At 44.1% G+C, this 26,063-nt stretch overlaps 1 protein-coding gene and 1 non-coding gene across 8 annotated transcripts in view; one reads left to right on the top strand and one right to left on the bottom strand.

Moving 5' to 3' along the window:
* Nucleotides 1-12,503: 12,503 nt before the first annotated feature.
* On the bottom strand, nucleotides 12,504-12,610 carry LOC112581296. The gene has a single exon (XR_003105831.1). It is a non-coding gene; the product is annotated as a U6 spliceosomal RNA (small nuclear RNA).
* A 5,772-nt stretch (nucleotides 12,611-18,382) lies between these two features.
* The window catches only part of MTMR14 (myotubularin related protein 14), a 44,638-nt gene continuing 36,957 nt past the window's right edge, over nucleotides 18,383-26,063 (top strand). For 6 of the 7 annotated variants that reach the window (XM_006070741.4, XM_006070742.4, XM_006070740.4 and 3 more), the window contains exons 1-2: nucleotides 18,384-18,690; nucleotides 20,345-20,493. In XM_006070741.4, coding sequence (XP_006070803.1) covers nucleotides 18,535-18,690; nucleotides 20,345-20,493 — 305 coding nt within the window. In that variant the 5' untranslated portion in view covers nucleotides 18,384-18,534. Of the gene's footprint in view, nucleotides 18,691-20,344; nucleotides 20,494-26,063 lie in introns of all 7 variants that reach the window. The other variant, XM_025272827.3, reaches the window with a different exon arrangement.

The raw sequence follows: 26,063 nt of genomic DNA, 5'->3' as shown, positions 1-26,063 counted from the left end.
GAAGTGCAGTTTATTACACCAGCGAGCCCAAGGCAGAGTCTCCTCTTAGCCAAGGACCCCGACCAGTTTTTGTGAAAACTTTATATACCCTAAGTGTACATGTTCAAACCCACCTCCCCAAATTCTCTGAAACTCGTCTGAACAAAGGAAAAGAAAGATACAAAGTTAACCTGTGATTCTTATGCCTTAAACCCATGATTCGTATGCCTTAAGCCTAGGTAGTTAACAGTAGACAATTATCAATAGGCCTGTGGTCATACCCCAATAAGCATAATAGAATTTATGATTTATTTGGTTACACAGATAATTAGTGTATTCTTTTAGGCGATGGAGAGTCTAGATACGAGCCCTGGGGCTCTTCCATCATGGCGGTGGGGTGGGGGGGTCTGGTTTTCCAGTTGGTGTGTCGTTTCCATAGATACTGGGCATATAGCTCAAAGTCCACAGTCCGGCCCAAGATGGAGTCCTGCTTTGAAGATGGAGCCTGTTCTGTCTGTTTCCTCCTTCATTCCCCACTCTTGATGCTCTTAATTCATAGTATGAGCATCACTCATAGGGATATATTGCACCCTGGCTCTCCAACCACCAATCTGGGAGAACGACACCAACCTTTGGGTTACAAAGTTCATAATACATTGTAAAATGCAAGGTCCCCAGAACAGAACTATCAAGGCAACTATAATAATGGTAAATTAATTTTCTGCCAATCACCCTTCACCCAAGGATAGTACCGAAGTCCAGAAAGGAATGTTTTTATTTGACGTTGTTTTTACCTGGTTTTTTCATGACATCTAAAGCAGCTGATACATTGTCAGATAAATCAGGAATATATACACAACATTCAACCTTAATTATAGCACAGGTCCCTCCTTGAGCAGCTGTGAGCATGTCCAAAACCATTTTAATTTGAATTAAATTAATTCAAATTACTTTTATGAAACTGGTGTTTACATAATATGTAACCCCATGACCCAAGTCTATTGACTGTAGGTCTGGCTTACATCAAGACAGCAGGGAGAGATTATGATTGTGTCCCAGAAAAGAGCTGAGTGGTTTAAAGTCTCCTTGGCAGAGCGGTGACAGCCACCAGGGAAGTCCACCCATCACAGACAGAGGCATAGCCCCACATACGCAACAGTCGAAGGTATTGTGGAAGTTGGCATGTCAATGAGGTCAAGCAGCAGGAGTTGATCATGTGGCTTCATCCTGAAGGTGCTCGTCCGGGATCTTCTTTTCCTTCTTCTTAAGGATGGTCTTAGTCTCTTGAGGGTCAGTGGGGTCCCTCTGTGCAGTCCACTCAGTGTTTTCTGGGTCTGCATGTTATGCTGTCTTTACCCTGATATGATGGATCCAAGGGGCAATATCTGCAACTTTAACTGCTGTAGGGGTAGTTAGAAAAATATAAGGGCCCTTCCACCAAGGGGCTAGCAAATCATGTTTTCAATCTTTGACCCATACTCAGTCACCAAACTTAAACTTATGAATCTGTCCCCCAAGGGGGAACAGCACCCTTTCTTGTACAAACTTAGTTACCTGATTTATTACCTTACCCAGTTCCATCTGCTGTGAAATCCTATCCCCCCTTACCTGAGGCAAATTTGTTGACACCTGTTTTATTATGGGAGGGGGCCTCCCATACACAATTTCCTAAGGAGAATAGCCTTGGGACTGTGGGGGTCATCCTGAGTCTGAGCAGAGCCGTCGGAAGCAAGTCCACCCAGGAGCAGTCAGTCTCTATGATCCATTTGGAGAGTCTCTTTAAGAGTCTGGTTGGTTCATTCCACCATCCCAGAACTCTGGGCCTATATGCAGTGTGCAGTTTCCATTTGATGTTTACAGTTTTGCTTACTTGTCCTAAATCAGCTACGAAAGTCAGGCCATTGTCTGATCCAATGCTGGTAGGAAATCCAAATCTGGGAACTATTTTCCTAAGCAGGCACCGGGCTACTTCTGATGCTCTTTCAGTCCAGGTAGGAAAAGCTTCTACCCATCCTGAGAATGTACATACCATGACCAGCAGGTAACGGTAGTATTGGTGAGGTTTCATTTCAGTGAAGTCCACTTCCAGGTGTTCAAAGGGCAGTGTGCCTTTTAGCTGAATCCCCAGAGATTTCTGTTTGTGCCAGAGGCAGCATTGACATGTGAGCAGGCAGTGCAGTTCTGAGATTCTGTCCCACATAGGGAAGAGAGGTGGGGAACCAAGAAATATTTTCGAATTAGCTCTTCCAGTTTATCATGGCCTAGGTGGGTTGCTTGGTGTGTTTGGCTTAGCAGAATGGGTGCCAGCTCCTCCAGTACCAATAATTTGCCACTTTGCAATTCCCACCATCCCTTTTCAGTCTTGATAGCCCCTTCTGCTTTGACTTTGGTTTTGGGGTTCGGTGTATTTTGGAGAGTCCAGCGTTGCTCAGGCAGCTCCACCAATACGAGAGCTTTAATAGGGGCTTCACTTGTCACCCCAAGCCCTCGGCTGCTTGTTTAGCTGTCTTATCAGTCAGTCTGTTTCCCCGAGCCCAGGGGGTATCCTCTTTTTGATGTCCTTGGGAGTGTATGACTGCAACCCTTTCTGGTTCCCAGGCAGCATCTAATAGGGCCTTAATTTCTTCCTTATTTAATATCTTTTTCACTGGCTGTCAAAAGGCCTCTCTCCTTATACAGAGCCCTGCGTACATGTATTGTGGCAAAAGCATACCTGGAGTCCGTGTAAATGTTTGTCTTCTTAGCTTTTGACAGCTGAGGGTCTGGATTAGAGCATATAGTTTGGCCCATCGAGTGGACCAGCGTGATGGCAGAGAGCTAGCCTCAGCGATGGTTTCTTCCATGACTACTGCATATCCTGACAGTCATTGTCCTTGTTTCACCAGGCTGGTGCCACTGGTGTGCAGGACCAAATCTGGGTCCAGGATTGGCTGGTCTCTCAAGTCAGGGCTGCTGGCATACGTCCTTGCAATCATGTGAGGGCCCACCTTCTCCCACAGGAAGGAGGGTGGCCAGATTCAGGGCCTGACAAGGCTCAATAGTAACATGGGGGTTTTCACATAACAGTCCCTGGTATTGAGTAGTCCAGGATGTTGACAGCCATTTATGGGGGTCCCCTCGCAGGAGAGTGTTGACCTCATGTGGGACTTTTATGATCAAATCTTGGCCCAAAGTCAGCTTGGTTGCCTCCCAGACCAATAAGGCAACTGCAGCAACTGCCCGTAAGCATCCCAGCCACCCAGTGGCAATATTGTCCAGCCGTTTTGGGAGATAAGCCACAGGTCTGTCCCATGTCCCCATGCTCTGGGACAACACTCCCATAGCCACCTTGTCCTTTTTAGTCAGGTAAAGAGTAAACAGTTTATATAGGTCTGGCAGGCCCAAGGAGGGTGCTGATATAATTGCACTGGGTTTTAGTTCTATTACCAGTGGGACTTGTTTTGCAAGCCTGGGGGTGCCAGGGGTGGTTGTCTGCCTCCAAGACCTCAGGGAATTGTTGAGTTAGCTCTCTTTCTCTCTCGACTGTGTAGCCTGTCTGGTTTCCCTTCTGGGGGATCGAGCAACCTCCATTCATCTTGAGGGGTTACCCAGAGGAAGAGTAAATAGGTGGTTGATCCCACTCGAAGAGTGGGTCTTTCGTGGCAGGGAAAGGTCACTTGTGCCTCCAATTTAGCAAGTCTCTTCCCAACAAAGGTACTGGGCATTCAGGGATGTATAAAAATTCATGAGTCACTTGGTGTCCCCCCATCTGACATTTTTGAGATAGTCTAGAGACACAAATTCCGCATTTATCACCATCTGAGACCCAGCAGCCTCTGGATCTATTGGCGTATAAAGTCTACAGGCCTCGCACAGTCTTTCGTAGAACTCAGAGGGTGATTCGCTTTCCCTTTGAATCACTTTGGAGAGTTTTGCCATACTCATAGGTTTTCGGGGCCCCCTCTTGAGGCCTTGTAAAATAGCTGCCCAATATCTCTCCAGGTGGCCGCTCCCCTCCTCTGTGTTACAGTCCCAGTTGGGCCTCTCATCGGGGGTGGCGAGTTCTGCCCACCGCTGCGGGTTTGCAGTACCCTCAGGTGCCATTTCTTTTAACCATTTTCTGACCTCAGTTAGGATCCTGTGTCTCTGCCAGTTTACTATATCTGTAGAGGAAAATAATAATAGGCTACAGGGGGCTGATGCTACGTAGTGCCCACATGCGTCCTGAACCGGAGGCTCTCTGAGGGGCAGCTGTAGTGGGGTTCTTTCCGCCTGTTCCTTGGCAGAGCACAGCCTCTGTCTAATTCCTGTGTTTTCTTCCCCCTCTCCATCAATACTCACTGACAGAGGTGGATACAATCTAGGAGGTCCGGCTGAGATGGAATTCTGGGGGCATTGACCAGAGGTCTCCATCTCTAGGATCGGAGCCTGCCAAAACGGCGGCTCTATGAACTCCGGGAGAGCTGGCGGAGGAGCAGCGGCTGCTGCAGGACTTCACCTGGCCCTGGGTTCGGCATTAAGGCAGCCTCCGGTCCTGGTGGAGCACTGGGAGGCAGGCGCATTATTATCCAGTATGGGGAGGAGTCAGGTCATCCCCGTCCAAATCCTGTAGAATTTCCTTTTTTATCATCAGTCAATTTTTGTGCCATTAATATTTTTCCCTTTTCCTTCTGGAATACAGAACCTTGTCCAAGTAGGAGGGTCTTGAGCTAACCCTAGCCATGAGTCAATATATGGATTTTGATCCCCGTGTCCTGGCTCTCCTGTGACTACTGTATAGACTGCTTCCACTATTTTTAAGTTCATGGTGTTCTCTGGTGGCCATCCTACTCCCATAGAGGGCCATTCGACCTCACAGAGTATGTGGAGGCGGTTAGGCATCATCTTCACCCCATAGTCTCCTCCAAATCCCTTCTTTAAATTTTTAATCATGCACTCCAATACAGTTGCCTTAGATTCACTTCCCCCCATCTTGCTTACCTTCTCAGACCTTCTTCTACTTTTCCTTTTCATTCTATGAAGTTCTCAGTACCCTATGTTCTTCTGATATTTCCACTCAATGGAACATTTAAATTGCCATTCCACCTCCTTCCTAATTGGGGTGAGAAGAGCCTTACCTGCTAGATCCCAGAGGGAGAAGGGGGATCCGCGTGTCTTCACCTGCTGGTCAGCACGGCCAAACCAGAACACCACATAGTCCAAGACTGTTTCTCCCTTAACTTTTAAAGTCCATTATGCCTTGGTGGACTTGATCAGGTGCGGATGAAAACACAGATGGGTTAAATATCCCACGTCATAGGCCATCTCCAGAAAAGCCAATTCGTACTCACTTACGTATTCCTCTCCTTCTAGCCTGACAATTCCAAGGAGGTGAAGAATTTCACAGCAGATGGGACACCTCCTGGGGGACAGTAGAATATGAGCACACAAGGACCAAGTTTCTTCTCCTAAAAATCCCATGACAATTGCTTAGTAATAATTTTCCCCAAGACTGCATGGACACCACCTCCTAAATTACCTTCACAACTTTCCTTCCTAAGCCCTAACACGCTCGTCGACCCGTGTACCAAGCAATTGCTGCCACCTGTCTATTCCAGACCCCTGTGGGTCCGTGTCCCTTCTAGTCCCTCCCAGGGGGGTGACCAGGCCCCCTCTTCCACCCTGCCAGGTGGGTTCCTCCTCACCTGAGCGCTCAGTTCCCTTGCTGCCGTTCACTACCTGTCAAAGCAAAGAAACCGGGCTTTGAAAGGCTGAATTCTTCCAGAGGGGCAAGGCGCCTTCCCCCCTCTAGGAGATTCAAGCCACAAAGCCCTGGGGTGGCCTCAACTGAGACCTGTCTCCTCAAAGTGAGGAGTTTCCCGGCCAGTGCACCAATTGTAGCCATGCGTTCCGGGAAACAAACTCACTCAGAAGGACGATGCAGACAGTGAAGTGCAGTTTATTACACCGGCGGGCCCAAGACAGAGTCTCCTCTTAGCCAAGGACCCCGACCAGTTTTTGTGAAAACTTTATATACCCTAAGTGTACATGTTCAAACCCTCCTCCACAAATTCTCTGAAACTAGTCTGATCAAAGGAAAAGAAAGATACAATCAAAGTTAAGCCATGATTCATATGCCTTAAACCCATGATTCGTATGTGTTAAGCCTAGGTAGTTAACAGTGGACAATTATCAATAGGCCTGTGGTCATACCCCAATAAGCATAATAGAATTTATGATTCTATTTGGTTACACAGATAATTAGTGTATTCTTTTAGGTGATGGAGAGTCTAAATACGAGCCCTGGGGCTCTTCCATCTCGGGGTGGGGGGGTGGGGGTGGGTCTGGTTTTCCAGTTGATATGTCGTTTCCATAAATACTGGGCATATAGCTCAAAGTCCACAGTCCGGCCCAAGATGGAGTCCTGCTTTGAAGATGGAGCCTGTTCTGTCTGTTTCCTCCCTCACTCCCACATTTAACCTTGAAGGATGATCCCTATCTCAGCCCCTCCCAGGGTTGGTGGGACTCTAAGGGGTTTTCTGGTAAACTGCTACCAGTTATTTCCTTTAAAAGCCAAAGGGAAACTAAATTTGAAATGAATGGAAAACCATGTCAGATTTTTGTAGATACCTGGAATGCACTCTCTAAACTTCACTTGCTATGGAGCCTGAAGATGGGCTGCTGGGAAAACTGGCAGAAACCTGAGAAAGGTAAAGATCAGTGTCAGCTTCCCTGGATCTCCGTAGGCAGGATCTTCCTGCCTCATTGAGGGAGGAAGGCACGATGCTCTTGTGAATTGGTTTTGGGTTACCAGTTGGTCATAAATCCTTTCTTTCTTAGGGACAGTTATTGTTTTCTTGTCTGTTTAGTTTTGTGTCCTTAGATCTCGGTTCAGGTTTCTGCCTGCCTGGGGCATGCAGGTTGTTATCACTCAAATTTGCAGGTTGGGGGCCCCACAATTAGGCTGGACCGAAAAATGTGGGTCAGATATGGTCCTACTGACTGTTGCCAAGGTGCTTGAAAAATGTCACCTGCCATATGAATAAACAAATGATGTTGTTTGTTGTTCAGTCACTAAGTCATGTCCGACTCTTTGTGACCCCATGGACTGCAGCACACCAGGCCTCCCTGTCCTTCTCTATCTCCCAGAGTTTGTTCAAACTCATGTCCATTGAGTCCGTGATGCCATCCAACAATCTCATCCTCTGTCTTCCCCTTCTGTTCCTGCCTTCAATCTTGCCTGGCATCAGGGTCTTTTCCAATGAGTCAACTCTTTGCATCAGGTGGCCAAAGTATTGGAGTTTCAGCTTCAGCATCAGTCCTTCCAATGAATATTCAGGACTGATTTCCTTTAGTATGGACTGGTTTGATCTCCTTGCTGTCCAAGGGACTCTCAAGAATCTTTTCCTACACCACAGTGCAAAAGCATCAGTTCTTCAGCACTCAGCTTTCTTTATAGTCCAATTCTCACATCCATACATGACTACTGGAAAAACCATAGCCCTGACTAAATGGACCTTTGTTGGCAAAGTGATGTCTCTGTTTTTGAATATGGTGTCTAGGTTTGTCATAGCTTTTCTTCAAGGAGTAAGCATCTTTTAATTTCTTGGCTGCAGTCACCATCCACAGTGATTTTGGAGCCCTTTCTCTTTTTTTGGGTTCCAAAGGATGTAGCTGCCATCAATCCAGCAGCCAAGGCAGCCACCCCCAACTGTGTACCCTGAAGTGAGTCAGGATGGAGAAAAGTAGCATACTGGCCCTGCATAGTTAAGGTGCAAATCAGAGGAATGATTTCAATGAACCCACACTCTTGCATCTTCCCATGTATAGAAAAGCACTAAATTCATTAACTTGAGATGTATGGCTTTCTTTAATTAACAGATGTTCTGACTACCTGGTTTTTGTTACAAAACTCCTATATATCCTGGCTCCTCCCTTACCTCTTTGGAGCAGCCCCTCACAGCTAAGAGGCTATCTTTCAGACTTAAGTCCTCCGAAAGTCAACTGAATAAATAATAATTCTCAACTTTTAGGTTGTGCAATTTTTCAGTCAACACCAGCTCTCAAGGGAATTATCTAAGTCTTTGGCTACCTTTGGGAGTGGCTCTGGATCTTGGGAGAGGTAGTGTCTTTTGCACTCTCCAGGCATGCCTCTTGCATCCATGGTGTTGTTCAACACTTCCAGGAATACTTACTCTTTTTCCCAAATGAAGTCTAACAAGATATTTGAAAGGATTTTTTTTTTTTAAGTAGCTGTAGAGTTGGACTGTGAAGAAAGCTGAGCGCCGAAGAATTGATGCTTTTGAACTGTGGTGTTGGAGAAGACTCTTGAGAGTCCCTTGGACTGCAAGGAGATCCAACCAGTCCATTCTGAAGGAGATCAGCCCTGGGATTTCTTTGGACGGAATGATGCTGAAGCTGAAACTCCAGTACTTTGGCCACCTCATACGAAGAGTTGACTCATTGGAAAAGACTCTGATGCTGGGAGGGATTGGGGGCAGGAGGAGAAGGGGATGACAGAGGATGAGATGGCTGGATGGCATCACTGACTCGATGGACGTGAGTCTGAGTGAACTCCAGGAGTTGGTGATAGACAGGGAGGCCTGGCGTGCTGCGATTCATGGGGTCGCAAAGAGTTGGACACGACTGAGCAACTGAACTGAACTGATGGTTAAAAGTTGACCAGATTGGAAGCTCATATGTAGAGTTGGTTAGAAACTTATTTTTAGGCCCTCTCCCCTAAGGAAACCATGTATCCAGTGGGGAGGAGGGGGGGAATTCCAAAAACAGCTCTAAATTTGGAACATAGGAATCTCTTGATTATTTGAACATCTTATCCCTGATACAAGAAGCAAATAAAGTAGTTGGGTGGGTGGGTGAGACTGTGATGTCATTCAGGTTGCAACGCAAGTCTTGGAGGAATTGAAGACAATTGTCCTTTATTTTCAGAGAAGACGATGGCACCCTACTCCAGTACTCTTGCCTGGAAAATCCCATGGACAGAGGAGCCTGGTGGGCTGCAGTCCATGGAGTCGCTAAAAGTCAGACACGACTGAGCGACTTCACTTACACTTTTCACTTTCGTGCATTGGAGAAGGAAATGGCAACCCACTCCAGTATTCTTGCCTGGAGAATACCAGGGACAGGGGAGCCTGGTGGGCTGCCGTCTATGGGGTCGTACAGAATCGGACACGACTGAAGCCACTTAGCAGCAGCAGCAGCAGCAGCAGTCCTTTATATTGCTTCCCAGGTGCTGCTAGTGGTAAAGAACCTGCCTGCAATGCAGGAGACGTAATGAGACATGAGTTCAATCCTGGGTTGGGAAGATCCCCTGGAGGAGGGCCTGGCAACCCACTCCAGTATTCTTGCTTAGAGCATCCCATGGACAGAGGAGCTTGGTGGGTCACAAAGAGTCGGACACAACTGAAGCAACTTAGCACGCACATCATTTATTTAGAACAAGAACAAAAAACCTTACCCATCCTTTTTTAACCAATCCCCAAACCTGCCCTATTCATTGGAGGAACTTACATTCTTTCTCCCTGTCTTTGAGACTTAAATGTTGTAACTGCTCTTCTCTAGGTAATTAAATTTGTAAATTTACCAATCCACAAAATACTGGTGTAACAGATTGCTTGAAATGCAAACTTCAAGGAGGCAATTCTTATCAGAAAGAGTAAAAAAGGGAAAGGCTATTTGGAAGCTGCTGCTGCTACTGCTGCTAAGTCACTTCAGTCGTGTCCGACTCTGTGCGACCCCATAGCCCACCAGGCTCCCCTGTCCCTGGGATTCTCCAGGCAAGAACACTGGAGTGGGTTGCCATTGCCTTCTCCTAGACAAACGAAAAGTCTTGAGAGTTTTTCTCATAAATACTGCTAAAAAATTTAAGGCATCTGAACAGGTCAGCTTATTTCATCTGTTAGAAACATAATTTGAATCTGCAACTGTTTTATGGCTAAAAATTTAAATACAAATTTGCTTCTGTTCTGTATGTATATATTTATATGTGTATTACAGATGTGTGATAATTTTTCTACCTTCAGATGGTATTTACAAAATTTGTTTGTAAAGATTTCTATTAAAAAAAAAAGATTTCTTTTTAATTGGGGCTTCCTTTGTGGCTCAGATGGTAATCAATCTACAATGCAGGAGACCTGGGTTCGCTCCCTGGGTTAGGAAGATCCCCTGGAGAAGGAAATGGCAACCCACTCCAGTATTCTTGCCTGGGGAATTCCATGGACAGGCCCCAGTACATGGGGTTGCAAAGAGTAGGACACAACTGAGTGACTTTCACTTCACCTCTATTTGATTGTCTTAAAGAAATTAAATATTTATATAAATCAAATATATTCTCAGAAATATAGAAACTAATTCAAATATTTCTGAAGGTCACATGATCTAGGGTAATCCTGATGGGGGAAGCTAGTTTAAATTTGCTGGTTTATTTAAAACAGGCATGTATTTAGAGTTATTCACAATAAATACAACTCAGACATACAACTTTTATTCCACATAGGATTACTAAAAGTCAAATAAGTCTTTACAAAAAAGTCAAAAAAGCCTGTCACCTGTTAAAGATTTTGTTAGCCAAAAAGATAACCAAAGATGATGGTCAGTTTAACGTTTCACGAAATTTTCGTGAATAATCCAAATATAATTGTTAAAGACAAGAAAATTAAATAGATGTAAGTAAAAATTTACAAACAAACTTTTTCTTTTCTCTTTTTTTCTTTTTTGACTGTGCAGCTCCACTTCAGGATTTAGTTTCCCAACCAAGGACTGAACCCCAGCCAGGGCAATGAAAGAGTCCTAACCACTGGACTGCCAGGGAATTCCCTACAAATGAACTTTCGACAATAATTACGCTTTATGGTAGGTCTGGCATCTTTGGTGGTTCAATGGTAAGGAAATCTTCCAGCCATTGCAGGAGATGTGGGTTTGATCCCCGGGTATGAAAGAGTCCCTGAAGAAGGAAATGGCAACCCACTCCAATATTCTTGCTTGGGAAGTCCCATGGACAGAGTAGCCTGGAAGGCTATAGTCCATAAGGTCACAAAAGAGTCGGACACGACTTAGCAACTAAACAACAATGGTATGTCTACTTAAAAATAATTTCCAAAATCTTTTTTGACAACTTGAAACCCTGAAATTATACTGAGATAAGTTAAATGATAGATATTCACTGAATATCTAGATCATTTCCAAATATGATAAAATACTGAAACATTAACTTCTGGGCATAGGTTTATCCACTTTGGCTTCCTTTACAGAGGAACTAAAAATACTTGGTTCTGCTAATAAATGTGTTTTGTGCCACAGTGAAAAATTTACTATGAGGAAGAATAAACTTCCAGAAATTGTGAAATGTATTTATAAGTTTACCAGTCCACAAAATACTAATGTAACAGATTGCTTACTTCTTAGTTTTCAATAGGAATTAAGAATGCTAAAACATATGTATAATTAAAATTACTGGAAATAATATAAGGAACATCTTTATAAAAGGAAAGTAGTATGTGTTTATGGGTGAGAAAAGGTACCTTTTAAATAATCTGCCTGGAAAGCAAAGATTCTGTGTCTTACCAAAATAATTTACTGTACTTCATGTTATGTTTATCTTAAGGAAATGCTCAATATTTTTTTTTCAATGAAAAATTTTATTTAGCTCAAATAAAATCGGACATAGAGCCCATTGCTTATTGAACTAAACCAGCACTGTCTTATCAGCTACAAGAGGGCTTTTTCACTTGATTTTTATTTTTCCAATTTGCCTGACAACCCAATGAAGTTATCAAAATAAAAAGTAACTTCTCTTTATCAAACCGCAAAAAATTCATTATTCTATTCTATAATGTAACTGGAACTTAATACCACCCACCCCCCTTTTGCCAACTGTACAAAAATTTTTAACTTATTGTCAAATGCTGTTTTATTTATTGGAGAAGGCAGTGGCACCCCACTCCAGTACTCTTGCCTGGAAAATCCCATGGATGGAGGAGCCTGGTAGGCTGCAGTCCGTGGGGTCGCTAAGGGTCGGAAACGACTGAGCGACTTCACTTTCACTTTTCACTTTCATGCATTGGAGAAGGAAATGGCAACCCACTCCAGTGTTCTTGCCTGGAGAATCCCAGGGACGGGGGAGCCTGGTGGGCTGCCGTCTATGGGGTTGCACAGAGTCGGACACGACTGAAGTGACTTAGCAGTTTTATTTATAATGTGTACTTAGATTATAACATTTTAGTCACTAGAGTTATCATACTTAAATTTGACAATTTTAACAACAGCACTGCAAAATTATTAAAGAATGATAGGCACTAGAGGCCAATTATTTTAGACTATGCTTTTGATGAAGAGAAAGAAGAACTCTAAAATTATATGTAATGCCAAAAAATAAACACTTTTGATATGTCGAGGTTTTCAAGATTATTAGCAGTTTTATTTTTTCTCAAAAGCCTAGTCATATTTTTTTAATAAATTTTTTTTTCAGGCTGCTTGCCACTCTATTTTTTTAATTGAAGGACAATTGCTTTACAGAATTTTGTTGTTTTCTGTCAAACATCAATAAGAAAAGTATGGAATGCTTCACGAATTTGCATATCATCCTTGCACAGGGGCCATGCTAATCTTCTCTGTATCATTCTAATTTTAGTATATGTGCTGCTGAGGCGTGCACAAAAGCCTAGTCATATTTTTTAAGACAGTTAATCTGCAAATAAAAAACCCTGACTCTTAAAAGACTAAGGGTTTAGGGTTTTTACAATTCTGTAACTTTCTGTCCTTGCCTTCAAAGTCTTTACATGTTACTTTGGTTAAATAAATATTTTCAACAAACTTACCCAAAATCAAATTCTAAATTAATTTTTTTTAACCTGGAACCAACTCTGGGATTTTCCAAAGGACCCCTAGAATATTTATTCTCTGTCCTTGTAAAAAGAAAAATGTTAAGCTAATTAGGCTTATTTGATATGTTAAATTACAAAGGAAACACTGCCAAGTGATATTTAGCTTATCTTTGTAGGAGTACATTATTAGCCTAAGTGTTCCAGGAATTATAAACTTTCTATAAATCTGATATGCCTTCTATAAAGTTATCAGCCATAATTCTAGTTATTATCTTAAAAATATTGGGTGTCACAGAAATAATCAAATTTCTTTGTTGATTCCATTGTAATGAACTCTGATCAGATCTTCAGTCTTTTGGGCATTTTACAGTCCTTTGTCATTTACAGGCATTTACTTTTTTACTTTGTTGCTTTTGCAAAGATGAGATTCCTGGAAAGGACCTTCTGGTGTGTTCTTGACCTCTATCATCACTGTCGAATTACAGGGTGTCACAACTTGGATACACAGTATTTCCCAACTGAAGAAGACCCCACCTAACACCTGGCCCTGTGTAAATGTGGAGACCTCAAAATCTGATTGACTACGGAGAGAAGTAGGCAACATTGGGATAGACTGCTTTCTTCCAAGAAGTCAGATTAAGAATGTTTCTTTCCATTTCTCCTTTCTTCCCTTACCATCCTTTTTCAAATTCATACATGATTCTTCTCTCCACCTTTTGCCTTTCTCTAGCCTAGAACGATAATTGTTCACACGTCTCAGGTCATTACAAAGAAGGGTAAACTGACTCTTGGACTGGCTTGGATGCTGGTGATCTTGTCCTTTCTGGCTGTCATAAACTTCTCCCTGATTTCTAACACCTCTGTTTCTCTGGAACAAGCTCACCGATTAAACATTTCTGGGGAAGGGGGACATAGTTACACAAAATATATAAACAAGTCAACCGGTTTAAAGACGCCCCCAGTTTTCTAGCTGGATTGGATCATGGCGACCCTGGCTCAGGAGTACTCTCCAAACCATGACTATTGTTTTGTTTCTAGTAATTATTATTGCCTCCCTAATAATCTGGGGTCTCCCAAAGTTTTAAATGCACGTAGGGAGCCGCTGATCAGCCAACAGATGGTTTCTCTCTGACTGAAAGGACGAAGAGAGAACAGAGGAATGGAATCAGCTCCAAGACATCACCTGACATCATCTCTTGTGACTACTACACTGAGAACAGAAGAGGCAATGGCGACTGAGGGTCATGTTAGTACTGGTGCTTTCTAAACATTTTTATTTATTTAATTTTTGGCTGCCCTGGATCTTCACTGCTACGCGTGGCCTTTCTCTAATTGTAGTGAACCAGGGCTGCACTCGAGCTGCGATGCAAGGGCTTCTGATCGCGGTGGCTTCTCTTGTTGCAAAGCACGAGCTCTAGGGCATGTGGGCTCAGTAGTTGTGGCCCATGGGCTTAGCTGCCCTGCAGCACATGAGATCTTCTTGGACCAGGGATCAAACCCACGTCTCCCACACTGGCAGGCAGACTCTTAACCACTGAACCAGCAGGGAAGTCCAGTACTGATACTTTTGACCAAACCCTGTGAATGATCAAGAGAATGTTAAAAGGGAGAATTACTTCCCTGGTGGCTCAGATGATGAAGAATCTGCCTGTAGTGCAGGAAACCCGAGATGCATCCCTAGATCAGGAAGATCTCCTGGAGAAGGGAATGGCAGCCCACTCCAGTATTCTTGCCTGGAGAATCCCATGGACAGAGGAGTCTGGTGGGCTACAGTCCATGGGGTCGCAAAGAGTTGGACACGACTGAGCAACTAACACTGACATAAATTTGTATGACAAATATTGGAACCACTCCTGCCCAGGGTGCCAGAGCAACAAACCAAAACTCAGTAACTTTGGTGTCTCTATTAGTGTTCTGCTTGACCAGAAACAGTATATCTACTCAGCCAATCCCCAAACACTAAGCCAGCCCTGGGCTCTATACTTACTTCATGGTTTTTCATTCATTTTCTATTTTTCTCTTCCTTGTTCCTTATTCTTTGGTTTCAGCCCCATTTTGCAGTTTTTTAGATCCTTGGGAACAAACACTGGTCATTTCATGAAGAATGAGAATATGTTTTAACACTTACATTTTCTTCCTTAATCTTTTTTTTTTTTTTTTTTTTTTGACCTGCTGTTCAACTTGTGGGATCTCAGCTCCTAGACTAGGGATTGAACTTGGGCGATGGCAGTGAAAGCATGGAATCCTAACCACTAGGCCACCAGGGAATGCCCCTTAATCATTTGTATTTTAACAGTACTACTGTGGGAAGGAATCCCTTAGAAGAAATGGAGTAGCCATCAGAGTCAACAAAAGAGTCTGAAATGCAGTACTTGGATGCAATCTCAAAAACAACAGAATGATCCCTGTTCATTTCCGAGGCAAACCATTCAGTATCACAGTAATCCAAGCCTATGCCCTGACCAGTAATGCTGAAGAAGCTGAAGTTGAACAGTTCTATGAAGACCTACAAGACTTTATAGAACTAACACCCAAAAAAGATGTCCTTTTTCATTATAGGGGACTGGAGTGCAAAAGTAGGGAGTTAAGAAATACCTGGAGTAACAAGCAAATTTGGCCTTGGAGTACAGAATGAAGCAAGGCAAAGGCTAACAGAGTTTTGCCAAGAGAATGCACTGGTCATAGCAAACACCCTCTTCCACCCACACAAGAAAAGACTCTATACATGGACATCACCAGATGGTCAATACCAAAATCAGATTGATTATATTCTCTGCAGCCAAAGATGGAGAAGCTCTATACAATCAGCAAAAACAAGGATGGGAGCTGACTGTGGCACAGATCATGAACTCCTTATTGCCAAATTCTAACTTAAAGGCTGTGAATAGAAGAGAAGCGAAAGGCAAAGGGGAAAATGAAAGATATACACATTTGAATGCAGAGTTCCAAAGAATAGCAAGAAGAGATAAGAAAGCCTTCCTCAGTCATCAGTGCAAAGAAATAGAGGAAAACAATAGAATGTGAAAGTTTAGAGATATCTTTAAGAAAACTAGAGATACCAAGGGAACATTTCATGCAAAGAGTGGCACAATAAAGGACAGAAATGGTATGGACCTAACAAAAGCAGAAGATATTAAGAAGAGGTGGCAAGAATACACAGAAGAACTATACAAAAAAGATCTTCATGACCCAGATAATCATTATGGTGTGATCACCCACCTAGAGCCAGACATCCTGGAATGCCGAGTCAAGTGGGCCTTAGGAAGCATCACTACTAACAAAGCTAGTGGAGGTGATGAAATTCCAGTTGAGCTATTTCAAATCCTAAAATATGATGCTGTGAAAGTGCTGCACTCAATATACTGGCAAATTTGGAAAACTCAACAGTGGTCACAGGACTGGAAAAGGTCAGTTTTCATTCTGATACCAAAGAAAGGCAATGCCAAAGAGTGCTCAAACCACTGCACAATTGCACTTATTTCACATGCTAGTAAAGTAATGCTCAAAATTCTCCAAGCCAGGCTTCAACAGTATGTGGACTGTAAACTTCCAAATGTTCAAGCTGGTTTTAGAAAAAGCAAAGGAACCAGAGATCAAATTGCCAACATCCATTGGATCATTGAAAAAGCAAGTGAGTTCCAGAAAAACATCTATTTCTGCTTTATTGACTATGCCAAAGCCTTTGACTGTGTGGATCACAATAAACTGTGGACAATTCTGAAAGAGATGGGAATACCAGACCAGGGAATACCTGACCTGCCTCTTGAGAAATCTGTATGCAGGTCAGGAAGCAACAGTTAGAACTGGTCATGGAACAATAGACTGGTTCCAAATAGGGAAAGGAATATGTCAAGGCTGTATATCGTCATCCTGCTTATTTAACATATATGCAGAGTACATCATGAGAAACGCTGGACTCGATGAAGAACAAGCTGGAATCAAGATTACCAGGAGAAATATCAATAACCTCAGATATGCAGATGACACCACCCTTATGGCAGAAAGTGAAGAAGAACTAAAGAGCCTCTTGATGAAAGAGAGTGAAAAAGCTGGCTTAAAACTCAACATTCAGAAAACTAAGATCATGGTCCCATCACTTCATGGCAAATAAATGGGGAAACAGTGGCAGACTTTATTTTTTGGGGGCTCCAAAATCACTGCACATGGTGACTGCAGCCATGAAATTAAAAAGACTCTTGCTCCTTGGAAGAAAAGCTATGACCAACCTAGACAGCATATTAAAAAGCAGACATTACTTTGCCAACAAAGGTCTGTCTAGTCAAGACTATGGTTTTTCCAGTAGTCATGTATGGATGTGAGAGTTGGACTATAAAGAAAGCTGAGCACGGAAGAATTGATGTTTTTGAACTGTGGTGTTGGAGAAGACTCTTGAGAGTCCCTTGGACTGCAAGGAGATCCAACCAGTCCATCCTAAAGAAAATCAGTCTAAAATATTCATTGGAAAGACTGATGTTGAAGCTGAAACTCCAATACTTTGGCCCCCTGATGTGAAGAGCTGACTCATTTGAAAAGACCCTGCTGCTGGGAAAGATTGAAGGCGGGAGGAGAAGGGGACGACAGAGGATGAGATGGTCGGATGGCATCACCAACTCAATGGACATGAATTTGAGTAAACTCCGGGAGTTGGTGATGGACACGGAGGCCTGTCGTGCTGCAGTCCCTGGGGTCTCAAAGAGTCGGACACGACTGAGCGAACTGAACTGAACAGTACTAATCTGTTATAAATACTGAAGTAGTCACAGATTAAATAATGAGATGTGTTTTAAAACAATCCTATTGGATGGGGAAAGATTGACTAAACAGGATAGATTGATAGTATTTGGATTATTGTTGACACAAGCTAATGTATTGGAGAAGGCAATGGCACCCTACTCCAGTACTCTTGCCTGGAAAATCCCATGGACGGAGGAGCCTGGTAGGCTGCAGACCATGGGGTCGCGAAGAGTCGGACACGACAGAGTGACTTCACTTTCACTTTTCGCTTTCATGCATTGGAGAAGGAAATGGCAACCCACTCCAGTGTTCTTGCCTGGAGAATCCCAGGGACGGGGGAGCCTGGTGGGCCGCCGTCTATGGGGTCGCACAGAGTCGGACACGACTGAAGCGACTTAGCAGCAGCAACAGCAGCTAATGTATATAAGGGCTCATTATACTATTCTCTCCATTTCTGTGAATGTTTGAAATGGTCTGTTAAAAAAAAGAAAAATAATATGGGGCTTCTTAACACAGAATTTCAAGCCAGTCATGATCCGCCCCTCCCCTCCCTTTTCCCTCAATAAATTGGGTTGACTATTGCAGCATCCTCCTCTCTCGGTAATGGTTCGTTCCACCCTTCCGCGGTCTTTCCGTGGTTCTTTCCTCCTAGTTCCCGCGCTGTCCACCTCCCCCCACGCAGTCCCAATGGTTTAGCCTGGCTTTCCGGAGGAAACCCCGTGGGGCGGAGCAGGAGGTTTCTGCGAGTGGCCGCAGTCCCCTCCTCGGAGACCACTTGGACCGCTCCGCGTCGGGGGTGGGCGGGTAATCTTGGGGCAGGACGCGAGTCTTGGGCTCCGATTGGTCAGTGCCGGAGTAAACATCCGTCTGGGTGGGGCGGGGCCGGAAGTGGAAGGCGCAGGCGGTGGCTGAGGCGGCTGTGGAGATTCTGGACTTGTACTTGGTACCTGCAAGTGCCATGTGCCGGGCTGAGCCGCGCTGAGGGGGCCGCGGGGCGCTGAAGGGGACGGGAGGCTGGGCCATGGCTGGCGCTCGGGCCGCCGCTGCTGCCTCGGCGGGGTCCTCGGCTTCTTCGGGCAGCCCACAGCCACAGGAGCCAGGACTCGGGGAGCTGCTGGAGGAGTTCTCCCGGACTCAGTACCGGGCCAAAGACTGCAGTGGGACGGGCGGCTCTAAGGTGAGTACGGAGCAGCAGTGAGCAGAAAGAGAAGGTCCCTGCCTTGGGAAGTAACCGAGGAAAGGCTGAGGTCAGGGGTGAGAGGACGGAAAGAGAGGGAAGTTCCCAGGGTCTGGACTTGGAGAGTAAGGGTCCGGGTTTAAATACCGAAAAGAGGAACTGGGGTCAGAGTGAACCAAGGAAGGACGACATTTTGGTTTGAGACAGAGAGGTTGGAGGTCAGGGATCAGCCCTGAGAGACCAAGTTCAGAGATTAGAGAGGGGGAGCTGAAGGGAGGGGATAATTCTCTTGCATCAGGTATGGGGACAAAAGCCCTCAAGTCTACTTTTTAAAGGCTAGAGGATTTCTGCAAGTCAGAGATTAGAGTGAAGATGCTGGAGGGCTGGTGCAGAATTGAGCAAAGAGGTAAACCGAGTTGTGTTGCCTCCTTAAACAGTCTCAGCATGACTTAGAATTAGATCCATCCCTTCCTTTCCTTCTTCCATAGAGTAGGAAGACAGCCCACACTCTCTATTCCTTTATCAAAAGCAAGTCTTAGTGCCTCTATTTTTCTACCCTTGGGATTCCCTTCAGTCTCCTTATTGCTAGACCTGGAAAGCTTCCAGTGTGGTCACGCCATTTCCATCTTAGGCACTGCCTGGCAGTCTGATGGGAATCTTGCTGACCCTACCATCTGTCATTCCTCACGTTCTTTTGGCAGGTTTAGCATCATGTTTTCCAATGAAATTCTCTTCCATGCAGGCCATGAAACTCTGGTTTGGCTCCAGACCATCAGCATCACCTGGGGTCTTTATTAAAAATAAAGGTTGCTTGGTCCCACCCAGTCCTACTGAGTTAGTATTTCTGAGGTTGGGAACCTGGAATTTGTAATTTTAATAGGCTTCTTAATGATGTTCATGTCCCTTCAAATTTGAGGATTCCTCATTCCTGTGAGTTTTTCCCACCCCATTGATCTTTTGGGTGGTTACAGGGTCAGTGGTTTTCCTGGGGCTCTTTTCATTTTACACACGCATGAAAATCAGTGTTGTAAAAAGTTATGTCTGACTTTCACTCCAGCTGGCGTTAAACTTTCTGATCTTTTGCAGGCTTGTTGAGATGTTGTGGGTTTTATGTCCTCCTTCTATGGGGCCTTTCCCGAAATTAGCAAAATAAGAGCAGTTTTAAGGGAGCTGCTCCTTCTATTTCATAAGCAAATTGTAAGGAGACAGCTTTGTCTGCAGCTTCTACTCATTACACTAATTAGAGCTTCTGGGTACTGTTCTATGACTGGAGAATTGAGAAGCATCTGGAGCCAAAGGAAGATAATGTATTGATGCTGGTTAAAATAACCTAGAGCAAAGGTTCTTAATACTTAGGGCCTGTGGACCCCTTTGAGAATCTCGTGAAAGGTGTAATCCTCTCTTTGGATGCCTAAGAAACACAGTTTCACCACAACATTGAGGGCTTCAGAGTCCCTCCCTGCCCCCACCAAAGTTTATTACGTGGGTTCATGAACTGCACGTTGAGGGCCTATGACCTAGCAACAGGTCTCTTCCTTGTATTGAATTATAATTATAGAGGGAAAGGTTATTCCCAGAGATTTCTCCAGGGCAGGACCCAGCTAATTCTGAATCCCAGAATCTTCTTTATGTTCATATCTCCTCCTCTGTGCAGGTTGAACGCATTGAGAAGAGGTGTCTGGAGCTGTTTGGCCGAGACTACTGTTATAGTGTGATCCAGAATGTGAATGGGGATATCTGTGGCCACTACCCACAGCACATTGTGTTCCTGGAGTATGAGAGTTCGGAGAAGGAGAAAGACACGTGAGCATCATGTCACCAAGGCATCCCCTTCTGGGAAGGCCTTGACATCTCATCCCCAGGATCAGGAAAGTCTGTCATTGGGCAAGGCAGACTCGCTTTTCCCAGATGTTAAGCCTTGTTGGCATCCTGATAGCACAGCATAGAAGAAGAAGCTGAAAGTCACAGTCCTGGTCTCCTATTTTACTCCCACCCTATCAGTCATTGTCCTAAGACAGCTGACTTCATGCCCCACCTCCCTAAACCTCAGCGTTTCCTTTTTTTAAGAGTGAGTGGGAGGTATGCTTTGTGGACATGCTTAAGGGTACGTACATGTATAGAGCTTAAAAGCCTGAGGTCAGTGTACTTATTGGCTGCATCACCGACTTGGGCAAGTTGTTGAACTGCTTTGGCTCTTAGTTTCCTCATCAATCTATATCTCTATTTACAAAAGTGACTAGTACAATCCCTGCTGATAAATGGGACTATTCCAAGCTTGATGTGTGTGCTCTAAGAGTTAGAAATAAGTGCTGCTGTTTATTGAGGACCTACCAAAGCGCGGGTGCTTTTCTGTGAGGTAACAGTTCACCAGGTACTAGTGACACAGAGCACCCAGCACAGGATGCAGCCCGTAGGCAGTAAGTAAACGGTAGCAGTTGTTGGCAGAGAAGGCAGTGGCACCCCACTCCAGTACCTCTTGCTTGGAAAATCCCATGGACGGAGGAGCCTGTTAGGCTGCAATCCATGGGGTCGCTAAGAGTCGGACACGAATGAGCGACTTCACTTTCACTTTTCACTTTCATGCATTGGAGAAGGAAATGGCAGCCCACTCCAGTGTTCCTGCCTGGAGAATCCCAGTGATGGGGGAGCCTGGTGGGCTGCCGTCTATGGGGTCGCACAGAGTCAGAAACAACTGAAGTGACTTAGCATAGCAGGTGTTGGACACTGATAAGTAATCAGGCTTATTCCTTATAAGGCTTATAAGTAATAATAAGTACTTACAAGAGGCTTATAAGGCTCTAGGAAGTGCTTTATGTTGATCTCAAAGTTTGTTCTGCTAGACTTCCTGCTTGCTTTTGATTTTAAGGGAATTCCAGGAGGTGTTGCCAACAATATCTGAAACTCTGGCCCCAGGGAAGCACTGTTATGAGAAAGACTACAGTAGAGTCATTCTACGGGGTGCAGCAGGCCATCATTGCTCACAGCACTGCTCAGAGCTCACTGGCTAGAGATTCTGAGTCCTGGGTTCCAGAGCCACTGAATCAAAATCATGGCATAACAAGATGGCCCATACATACATAGAGGCTGGAGAAGTGCTGCTGTAGACAAGTTGGGGAGAAGGGTAGATCCTGCCTGGTGTGTGAGTGTTTGGGGAGACCCTGTGGTGGAGATGCCTTTCAGCTGTAATTGCACAGACAAGTAGAAATGTCCCTTAAATGTCCCTAGTTAGGGACTAGCTTGTATAGGGTCTTGATTATTGGTCCAAGGAGTGCGGACTTGTGGGTGTTAGTGGTTCTTGGGCTAGTACCCTCTGAGCACTCATTGAAATCACAGATTCCAGGGGCCCTAAATCAGAATTTCTACATCACAGAGAGCTTCCTAGATGACTCCTTTGCTATAACCTGGAACCACAGGGAGCCAGAGAGGGCTTTCACATAGACAAATTTGCTCATGTGTAAGATGGGACACATGTAAGTGTGCCTTCTAACCAGGTCGAGGTGGTGTTCCCTGAGAAAAAGGAACTTACTGGGGGAATTAATTGTATGTAGATCATAGCACGTGTATGCCTGCCTCTTCTTTCTATCACTGCCAGGAAGCTTCCACTTTGCCTAGCAGAGCCTCTCTTTCCAGGCCAGGACCACCACAGTATATCGCTAACCCTAGAGGAGTTATAGTCTGTTTTTACTTTTCAATTCTTGGAAGGCCTCAAGGTGATACTAAGTGGGCCATGTCTGTTGAAGAGAAGGGAATATGTGCATGTGTAGGTGAGAAGAAATAGAACTTTTTGCTTTACATGCCTGGATTTGGTGTTACTATGACACTAGTTAGACTGAGTTGCACAGGGTAGAACTGGATTCAGGAAGTGGTTTGGTTCTATTAATCCACCTCCCCAGTTTAGCCCATCATCTGGGAAGAGAAGCCTGGATGGGGCTGTCTGAATGGCCAAGACGTGTGTTTATCAGCAAGACAAACTACTGCCATGGGCCACATCTCAGGGATCTAGTTGGAGACCCTGCCAGAGATATGAAATCCTTACCTTTAGGTCTGGTCGGTAACACAGACCAATAAATGAGCAATGATTGTAACAAAGGCCAGAATTAAGGCAGGTATAGGTGAGGCATTAGGAGACAGAGTTAAAATCCTGCACTTGATAATTCCCACTGGTATGTGAGAGTAGGGTGGGGGGGGTTCCCTCATACCACTGATTTTGAGACATCAGCTGTGTGTTCTACAATTCAACTCAACTCTGATACCATCTACCCAGAGATAGCTTCAGATCTTACAGGTTAAGGGCTCAGTCCCACAAGACAAACATAAATACATAGCCCACTTTCATTCCTTTGAATAAAAGTATCATGTGTCAGACACAGCCCAGTGCTTAGCATGGTAAGAGAAAGATTCTAAGGCCAAGAAATAATAAAAATAAAAACAGGAACCACTGAGAATAGAAACTGAATTGGTTCTTTGAGTAGGGGACCCAGGACAATAAAGCACCAGCTAGCTTAATGAAAAAAGTGTGCCTTCCTCCACATAAGACTGCCCAGAGCCCTGAGGCTGGAAATGCTGGCATGTTCTTTCCTTCGGTTTTGTGGAGCATTTGTTGAATGGAAGTATTTAGCCTGGGAGACTCAAATGTGGTTTCAAGGCATTTAGAGCTGCTGGTGTGAGCTCAGAGTCAGTTAAAGCAGTGCTGGGACTTCTGAACTCCCAGTGCAGGGGGCCTGGGTTCAATCCCTGGTCAGGGAACTAGGTTTTGCATGCCATAACTAAAGATTCCCATATACCTCAATTAAGATCTGATGAAGTCAGATAAATAAAAATAACTTTTTTTTTTTAACTCAGCAGATAGTGCTGATCTCATCTGTGCAAATGACCTGGGGCCACCAAAAGGTGGGAGGAAGACTAATGTAAGCAGTATTATGTGTATTTTGTTTTATATTCTCTTGGCATCTGAGTTTAATTAGGCAATTATTTTGAACTCAGTTGCCTTTTTATTTCACAGAGTGAGGGAAAGGTGGTAGAACTTGGTTTCCAGTGAGCCATGTTTTTTCTAGGGCCTGACTGATTGGCCTGTGCCAGCTTCCCTGGTAACTCAGCTGGTAGAGTCTGCCTGCAATGCAGGAGACCCCAGTTCGATTCCTAGGTTGGAAAGACCCCCCTGGAAAAGGGATAGGCTACCCACTCCAGTATTCTTGGGCTTCCCTCATGGCTTAGATGGTAAAGAATCCACCTGCAGTGCACGTGACCTGGGTTCCATCCCTGGGTTGGGAAGATCCCCTGGAGGAAGGCATAGCAACCCACTCCAGTATTCTTGCCTGGAGACTCTCCATGGACAGGGGAGCTTGGTGGGCTACAGTACATGTGGTCGCAGAGTTGGAGATGACTGAGCAACTAAGCACAGCACTCTGTACGTACCGTGAAGAGGCACTCCAGCCTTCTTCCTTCCTTCAGAAAAGAAAAAAATGTTGGTCGTAAAAATAACATGGGGACTTCCCTTGTGGTCCAGTGGTTAAAACTCTGAGCTTCCACTGCAGGGACCACTCACTCCCTGGTCAGGGAGCTAAGATCCTGCATGCTGCACAGTGCAACCAAAAAAACAGAAAGAAAGAGAAAAAGAGTCTTATGTAGTCACTTCTCTATTTGAATTATAGTAAAGATGTAATCAATTTGTGATTTAAAACAAAATGCTTAATAAAAATGGGGAAAAAGTCTTAAATCATACCTTACAGAAACATACACCATGGAAAGTTTAAGTCCTCTTCCTTTATCCTCTTGTTTTCTTTCTACAATCACCAAACTGTTGGTCCAAGTTATTTTTTTATTATTATTATTTTTTATGCTTCCTGTACCTCTAACCTGTATCCCCAAATAAGAGGATTTTTCAGTGATTATTTCTTCAAATAATTTTTCTCTCCCTCTCTCTCTCCTCTTTCTGAGACTCATATAATGCAAATATTAGTACATTTGATGTTGTCTTAGGGGTCTCTTAAGCTCCTCTCATTAAAAAACTTTTGCTGTTCTCATTGGGTGATTTTTATTTTACTGTCTTTCAGATTGCTCATCTGTTCTTCTGTATCATCTAATTTGGTATTGATTCCCTCTACTGTATTTTTTATTTCATTTCAGTTATTCTGTTACTCAAATCTAATTGATTCTTATTTTTCTGTTTTTGTTTTTTTTTTTTTTCACTTTTTTGGATTGGAGAATAATTACTTTACAGTGTTCTGGTGGTCTTTGCTTTACATCAGTGCAAATCAGTCATAATTATATATGGTGGCGCTAGAGGTAAAAAGCCTGCCTGCCGATGCAGGAGACATAAGAGATGCTGATTTAGTCCCTGGGTGGGAAATATGCCCTAGAGGAGGAAATGGCAGTCTGCTCCAGTGTTCTTACCTAGAGAATCCCATTGACAGGAGCCTGGTGGGCTACAGTCCATGGGGTCACAAAGAGTCAGGCATGACTGAAGTAACTTCGCAAACGTGCATGCACAAACATATGTATATATGTCTCCTCTCTCTCGAGCCTTTCTTCACCTCTGCATTCCACCCTTCTCGGTTGTCACCGAGTCCCAGGCTGGGCTCGCTGTGTTATACAGCAGCTTCCCGCTTGCAATCCATTTTACATGTGATAGTATATATATGTCAGTGCTGCTTTCTCAGTTTGTCCTACACTCTCCTTCCTGCTGTTTCCACCAGATCATTCTCTATGTCTGTGTCTTCATTTCTTCTCTTAAATAGGTTCATCAGAACTGTTTTTCTAGACTCCATATATCAGGTTTTTATTTGAAGACCTTGTTTTAACTTCAGTTTCAAATGCTCACTTGATAGTAGTTATTTTATTAGCAACTAGCTTGAGAATATATCTATGAAGGCTACTAAGAAATCAGCAGTGTTTTCAGAAGACTATATTTTTATTAATGCCAACAGAATTTAGATATGCTTAAAAAGGTACCAGTGCTGTTTAGGAGTCACTGAACTTACTCATTCTGAAACAGTTATTTGTGTGCACATGTCATGCAATGACACTAGCAGGACTGGGATGTAGGAGGGGTGACGCCCTCGGACTCGGCCTGGAAACTCAACCCTTGTAAGGAAGGAGCTTGACTGTCTTCCTTTTCCTCTATTACTCTGCATAGCCGGGAGAGCTTCCCACTGTTGAACTTCCTGCCTCCTGTTTCTCATGGAACCAGAAGTTCTTACTGGCTGATGTGGAGCCTTTTGTTAAGACTCAGTGGGTGAATCTGTGACAGTAGACCCTTATTTTAAGGGTGTGCTATAGGTGTGACTTGCTTAAACTCATTTCTAAATGTGTTTTTTTGGTGTGTGTTCTAGAAGCTCCCTTAGCAAAGCTGGGTGTGTTAACTTCCATGCTTC

The sequence above is a fragment of the Bubalus bubalis genome, chromosome 21 (genome assembly GCF_019923935.1).
Source record: "Bubalus bubalis isolate 160015118507 breed Murrah chromosome 21, NDDB_SH_1, whole genome shotgun sequence".
Taxonomy (NCBI): Eukaryota; Metazoa; Chordata; class Mammalia; order Artiodactyla; family Bovidae; genus Bubalus; species Bubalus bubalis.
The sequence above is the reverse complement of the archived record's forward strand: the minus strand, read 5'-3'. Positions and strand labels throughout refer to the sequence as shown.